Source organism: Nicotiana sylvestris, chromosome 3 (genome assembly GCF_000393655.2).
Source record: "Nicotiana sylvestris chromosome 3, ASM39365v2, whole genome shotgun sequence".
Lineage (NCBI taxonomy): Eukaryota > Viridiplantae > Streptophyta > Magnoliopsida > Solanales > Solanaceae > Nicotiana > Nicotiana sylvestris.
This window is the reverse complement of record NC_091059.1, coordinates 200,029,323-200,036,468: the sequence shown is the minus strand read 5'-3', so window position 1 is coordinate 200,036,468 and position 7,146 is coordinate 200,029,323. Positions and strand designations below refer to the sequence as shown.

The 7,146-nt window shown below is 35.8% G+C and overlaps 1 protein-coding gene across 2 annotated transcripts; it reads left to right on the top strand.

The window, feature by feature from the left end:
- The first annotated feature begins 227 nt into the window (after window positions 1–227).
- LOC104221917 (periodic tryptophan protein 2) lies at window positions 228–5,770 on the top strand. 2 transcript variants are annotated; one of them, XM_009773066.2, is made up of 8 exons: window positions 228–1,649; window positions 2,173–2,424; window positions 2,545–2,637; window positions 2,825–3,196; window positions 3,970–4,314; window positions 4,552–4,779; window positions 4,874–5,072; window positions 5,307–5,770. In XM_009773066.2, the coding sequence occupies exons 1-7, from the start codon at window positions 420–422 to the stop codon at window positions 5,042–5,044; spliced, it is 2,691 nt and encodes an 896-aa protein (XP_009771368.1). In that variant the 5' UTR covers window positions 228–419; the 3' UTR covers window positions 5,045–5,072; window positions 5,307–5,770. The 2 variants fall into 2 exon arrangements, with proteins under 2 accessions (XP_009771368.1, XP_009771370.1); XM_009773068.2 differs by having other exon boundaries at window positions 5,218–5,770.
- The last annotated feature ends 1,376 nt before the right edge of the window (window positions 5,771–7,146 follow it).

Here is a 7,146-nt window from a genome sequence, read left to right as displayed (position 1 = left end):
ATCAATTTTAACTTCATCTTGAAAAGGTGTAAGCCTGATCATACTAAAATAATAAATATATATATATATATATATATTAAATATTTTATATGAATTGATTTGGTATAAATATTGTGTGCATATAACTATTTAAGAAATGAAAATGGCAAAATATTTTGAAAAGGAAAAAAACACAGAAAGTGGCAAAAGCTGGAACATGTCAAGTGTCAACCATTTAAAAATTGGCTTTGACCGCAAAAGGAAAAAACCGAACCTGCAGTTTCGATTTAGGGTTTAAGAAACGCCCGTCGTCCTAACTAGGGGTTTAACAACGCCGGTAATCTAGGGTTTGAGCTTCTCTGTGCCACTGCTGTCTTCATCAATTCCTACTTCACTTCCTCATCTCTCTCTACTATACTCATCCCCTCTTATTATAAGCCATGAATTACAGGTTCCAGAACCTTCTCGGAGCTCCTTACAGAGGCGGCAATGCCGTTGTAGTGAACAATACACTTCTAATTTCCCCCGTCGGTAACCGTGTCTCTGTCACTGACCTTGTCAAATCCGAAACCATTACGTTGCCCTCACAGTCCTCCACCAATCTCCGCCGCCTCGCCGCCTCACCTGACGGCGTATTTCTCCTCGCTATCGACGAAAACAACCGTTGCCTCTTCATCAACCTCCGCCGCCGCGCTGTCCTTCACCGCATTACATTCAAGCATCCCGTTGCGGCTGCTAAGTTTAGCCCCGACGGACAGCTCATCGCCGTTGCTGCCGGTAAGCTCCTGCAAATTTGGCGCTCGCCTGGTTTTAGAAAAGAGTTCTTTCCGTTTGAGTTGATTAGGACATTCTCCGATTGTAATGATAAAATCACGTCGCTCGATTGGAGCCCTGATTCTGATTACGTGCTGGCCGGGTCTAAAGACCTAACTGTGAGGCTCTTTTGTTTGAAAAAATCAGTTAAATATAATAAGCCGTTTCTATTTTTAGGCCATAGGGATGTGATTATAGGTGCTTTCTTTGGAACTGATAAGAAAACTAATAAGGTTTGTAGAGTTTATACCGTATCCCGGGATGGCGCCATTTTTAGCTGGGGCTGCAGTGAAATTGATGGAAATGGAAATTTTGATGAACCAGTAGAGGTTATTTCAGAGCCAGAATCACCAGGTACACCAGACCAAGTGCAAGGGAATAATGTAGAAGCTGATAGTGGTGGAACGGTTAAAAAAAGGAAGAATTTTGATGGGAAAGATGGTGATACATTGGACGTAGAAGATAGATTTCAGTTGCACAGACTGAAATGGGAGTTGATAAAGAAAGACTTCTTCATGCAAGCACCAGCAAAGTTAACGGCTTGTGATTATCATAGGGGTCTTGATATGATCGTTGTTGGTTTTTCTAATGGGGTCTTTGGTTTATATCAAATGCCTGATTTCGTGTGCATTCACTTGTTGTCCATCTCGAGAGAGAAGATTACCACGGCTGTTTTTAATGATCTCGGGAATTGGTTGACTTTCGGATGTGCAAGGCTTGGACAGTTGCTTGTATGGGAGTGGAAATCAGAGAGTTACATACTGAAGCACCAGGGGCACTATTTTGATGTAAACTGCCTTGCATATTCACCAGATTCTCAGCTCTTGGCCACAGGAGCAGATGATAACAAAATTAAGGTAAAGGGATTTAGAGGTGCTTTTATGTGTGAAAATGATTGTTTAGCTTATGCGCTATCAATGGTAGCGTAATTAGTTTATGCAAGTTATGTAAAAAGTTTCAGAAGTAGTAGTCACGGCGTATGAGGCAAAACTTGAAGTTAGCATTTATTTTAGTTTGCTAGGGACGCCATAGTTATAAGCTCATGTAGTATTTCAATCCATCAAACTACTGAAGCAACCATTTCTTTCAGGTTATATTTTTGAATTGTTTATATAGGAGGACTTTGTATGTATTGTAGATTGCTAGAACCTAATGATTCCCTCTTTTTTCTACCTAATAATTCCCAGTTTTCTCCATCTTCAGTTTCACTTAACATTTTTGAATTGTTTATATAGGAGGACTTTGTATGTATTGTAGATTGCTAGAACCTAATGATTCCCTCTTTTTTTCTACCTAATAATTCCCACTTTTCTCCATCTTCAGTTTCACTTAACATTAGTCTACACTAAAGCTGAAATATTCACTGTCTACGCTTTGCAGGTCTGGACTGTTTCATCGGGTTTCTGCTTTGTAACATTCTCTGAGCACACAAATGCAGTTACTGCACTTCATTTCATGGCTAGCAACCATTGTCTATTAAGTGCCTCTTTGGATGGGACAGTTCGCGCGTGGGATCTATTCAGATATAGAAACTTCAGAACTTTTACTACCCCTACATCTAAGCAATTTGTTTCTTTAGCTTCTGATCAGAGTGGTGAAGTGATATGTGCTGGAACCCTTGACTCATTTGAGGTACTACGGTTCTGATTGTGTTTTGATCATGCATTGTACCATTATTTGTTTTTAATAATTATAATATTATCTTCTGTTTTGCTATTGATGCAAATATATTATCTTTGGTTTTCTTCTTAGATCTTTGTCTGGTCAATGAAGACGGGCAGATTGCTAGATGTTCTTAGCGGTCATGAGGGTCCTGTTCATGGGCTAATGTTTTCTCCTTCTAATGTGAGTATTTTTCTAATTCAAGATTCAGGAAATATTTCCTTATAAATAAAAAAGAATATTTAGGTCAGGTTATGTCCCTATTTTCATTCCTCTACACTGTCATTGACAATATTTTGCTTATGCGCCATAAATCAATATAGTCCAATAATTTTGTAGAGCGTGATTAACCTTTTCTGGTTTTCCATAGGCTATTTTGGCATCCTCATCATGGGACAAAACTGTTCGCTTGTGGGACGTTTTTGAAGGAAAAGGAGCAGTTGAAACATTTCCTCACACTCATGATGTCCTCACAGCTGTTTATCGTCCTGATGGAAAGCAGCTGGCATGTAGCACCCTGGATGGACATATTCATTTCTGGGATCCAATTGAGGGTCTGCTGATGTACACAATTGAAGGCCGAAGGGATATTGCAGGTGGACGTCTCATGACTGATCGTAGATCAGCAGCTAACTCAACTTCTGGAAAGTGCTTCACAACCTTGTGTTATTCTGCTGATGGGAGCTATATATTAGCTGGTGGAAATAGCAAATACATTTGTATGTATGATGTTGCTGATCAGGTGTGTGGTTTCTTTCGATGTTACATATTATTGCTTAGGGAAGCTGGTATTAAATATATTGCATGATCTTTTGAATTAATGTATTCTATCTTAGCTAATAATTTATTTTTTTAAAAACCCAATAAAACAATTTTATAATTGCCTTCGCTTACTTCCCAAAATAGGGATATGGCAACTATTGTGTAAGATGTGCTCAAATTGAATTAAGTTTGATTTGGTAGTGGGTTAGTGTCTTCTTCATCTCTTAAGTAGGTTTGTTCTATTGTTGAGTTTGAACTGAAAAGCTTGTAGGTTCATTGATTATATGTTGCTATTTATGTGTACTTATTGTTTTTGTAAAACTTACCCTAGTTTATAGATTGCTTAAGTGATTTCCAAAGTCAGTGTTGTCACGTGAATTGGGATATATAGAATAAAAAGATACAGGTACAAACAGACCTCTTACACACTACCCTCCCCAGACCCCACGGTGTGGGATAAGACTGGGTATGTTGTTGTTGTTGTAGGTACAAACAGACCTCTGAAATACAAAAGCTTATGGGCAATCATTATGTTCTGATTGTTGATAGTTGTGAAAACCCATGGTGTTAATAATTTTATACCTATGTTAGTGATTAGAGATGGATAAAATCTTTCCCAAATTACTTTTCTCGATTGGTATCTCTTGTTTCATGCTGATATGAGATTTTTGTGTCATGATCCTGTAAAAATTCTTCTCTTGCTTTTGAGTGCACCATTGCTTGACTGGGAAAGAAAAACCTATTACCTTGCAGGTGTTGCTGCGTCGCTTCCAGATAACCCACAATCTTTCCTTGGATGGGGTTCTGGACATTTTGAACTCCAAAAACATGACAGAGAGTGGTCCGCTCAATCTAATTGATGATGATAATAGTGATACTGAAGAAGGCATTGATAAGCAAGTGAGAAATAAATTGGCATATGACTTGCCTGGGTCAATGCCCAACCATGGAAGACCAGTTATTCGTACAAAATGCCTGAGAATTTCCCCGACTGGCAGGAGTTGGGCAGCTGCAACTACGGAAGGGGTCTTGATTTATTCTATGGATGAGTCTTTTATCTTTGACCCCACTGATCTGGACATAGATGTTACTCCAGAAGTAAGTCTTCATATAAAATAACGTTCTGAAACCCTTATTAACAAAAAAAGAAAGAAAAGTTCTGAAACCATCAGGAGATGTTCATAGACTGAGATTGAAGGAAATGACATCCAAATTTATTGTATCTTGACTTTCAAAAACAAAAACATCATGTAGATTGGATGAATGACTCTTCAACCATGGCATCCGTGCATAGACACATTTCCATAACACTTATATATGTACTTTGCTTTACAGGCCGTTGATGCAGCACTAAAAGAAAATCAGACTAGTCGAGCATTGATTCTTAGCTTACGTTTAAATGAAGACGGTTTGATTAAGAAGTGCATTATTGGTGTCGGTCCTGCAGATATACCAGCCGTAGCTTCCTCAGTCCCTGTTAAATATATTCAGAGATTAGTCGAGGCATTGGCATATCTGCTGGAGAACTCCCCGCACTTGGAGTTCATTCTCAGATGGTGTCAGGTTTCTTATCAAATGCTACACCTCTTTGTTCTTCCTTACCCTGACAGGGATTTTATGTATCTGTCAGTTTTTAATCCTTTTGCATGTCTGGTAGGAACTTTGCAAAATCCATGGCCATTCTATTCAGCAGAATTCCAGAAACTTGCTTCCTGCTCTAAAATCGTTGCAGAAGGCAATTACTAGGTTGCATCAAGATTTGGCTGATACATGTTCCTCTAATGAATATTTGCTTCGATATTTGTGCTCTGCAAGTGATGCGAAGTGACAGTTCTCTTTGCCTTGTTGGCTCTTTGGTATGCTCCTTCTAGGATTTCTGCTTTTGTTTGTCAACTAGTATATGACTGATGAAAGACTACAGTTTTAGAAACTTAAATCTTGACAATGCTCACTAGTTTCAGGATATTTCAATTGCTTACATATTATTTGCCCCCTTTCCAGTCAATTGGCCAATCTTCTTGATGCTTCCTGTAGCTTTTCAATTGGTGTCATTGGGACCACTGTGAACATGTTCTGGCCACGTATTGCAGGATTAATATGGAAATTCGGTTGTAACAATTTTATCATGCTTCCAAGAGTTAAGCGACATGAAGTCAACTGGTTCCGTACTATCGTCTTATACTGGAGACAGATTCATGTACTTGAGACAGTAATTGGGGCTTGCAATTCTTCAGCATTCATCAGCTATCGCAAAACCAAGCTTCAGACAGTCAAGATTACTCAACCGGGAACAATTCATTGGACCGAGCTGGTAAGAGCATTACTTCTGTCCATGTCTTAAAAGATGGTCTGTGTTATTACCGGCTTGTCGGCAGTAGGCTAATATTTACATGTCATTTTTGGGCTTGTATTTTGTATGTCGATTTTGGTTTTGGTTTAGATGTGGAAGTTTTTGTTTTAAGTTTAGGATGTGGAACGAGTCACTGTATACTAGATTAGGAGGCTTCGTGAAATGCCTAAGTTAATCCTAATGTTATTTATCCATTTTCTTTAATGAACTAAAGCAATCTCACTTCTTCAAGGCAAATTACATCTACAATTCATTCTCTTCTGGAAAGGTCTAACGCCTATTAATTTGATGTTGATTCCAAATATGGGGTCTGTAAGCACGTGATTTTTGCCCTATATGAGAATTACTCCCAAAAAATTCAAAAAATAAAATAATTTTTCTTGGTGTGCAATTTTTGTGATATTTTGTGTAACTATTTGTATGTTTGTCTATACATGTTTATTTGTTAAATTAATAAAAAAATACAAAAATAGGCATCTTTTGCATTTTTAGCATTTAATGTCCAAATGAACAATTTTATGCTTAATTATTACTTAATTGTGCGTTAATTGTTATTGGAAGTTAATTTGCGCTTTTATAACTTAATTTAGTTCTTAATAATAATTTAAGTACTTTTATAATTTAGTTTTAGAAAAATAAAAGAAGAAAAGAGAACAAAAATACAAAGAAAAATCGGATTGGGCCACTTCTTCAATTTCAAACCACAGGCCCAAATAATTGCCCAACTTTCCCCATGACCCGGTCCGTTTCAAATCGGGTCGACCCGGTCCGCTCCATTAACCCAACACCCCATCTTCATTTTTGTCCAACACAAAACAAAACCAAAAAAATAAAAAATAAAAGGTAAATTATCACTATTAATAGTTTTATTTTTTGTTTTTTTTATATATAAAAAAATCCGAAAATATTTTATTTTATTTTTTTATTTTTATTTTTTATTTTTTTAAAAAAAACATATATAATAATTTCGGGAATGTTTTTTTTTAAAAAAAAAAGTAAAAGAATGTAGAAAATTTTTTTAAAAAAAAAAAGTTTTAAAAAAAAAAATAAAAAATAAAATTTAAAAGTAAAAGAAGGTTGGAATTAAAAAATAAATATAAAGGTATCTAAAAATTTAAAAAAATTTAAAGTAATTGAAAGTAGCATTTTTAAAAGAAAAAGAAAAGATAGTGGTTTGTTTTTTAAAGAAAAGTTAAATAAAGTGAGATTCTCTTTTAAAAAAAAATAAAAAGTGGGATTTTAAATAAGATAAAGTAATTAAAGTTGGAATTTTAAAAATAAAAGTAAATAAAGGTGAGATTTCTTTTTCTAAAAAAATAAAAGCAATTTGTAAGTGGGATTTCTTTTAATTAAAAAAATAATAAAATAATAAAAAAATAAATCTGAAAATTTCGAAAATTTTGCTATAAATAGAAGAGAAAATTTAGGAAGAAGGGTGGAAAAAAAGAGAGGAAAAACTAGATAGAGAGAAGAAAAAAAGAGGGGGCGGAGTGAGAAGTATACACCCGATATACATTCTGGATACACTGAATATACAGGGACAGAATTCATTTTGGAGAGTTTTGAAGTTGAAAAGAATA

Excerpts from the sequence above, each read along its gene's own strand:
- LOC104221917 (XM_009773066.2), top strand. The coding sequence starts at position 420 with ATGAATTACAGGTTCCAGAACCTTCTCGGAGCTCCTTACAGAGGCGGC. Across the intron at positions 4,315-4,551 it reads ACATAGATGTTACTCCAGAA|GCCGTTGATGCAGCACTAAA; the intron begins GTAAGTCTTCAT and ends TTTGCTTTACAG. Across the intron at positions 4,780-4,873 it reads TCATTCTCAGATGGTGTCAG|GAACTTTGCAAAATCCATGG; the intron begins GTTTCTTATCAA and ends CATGTCTGGTAG.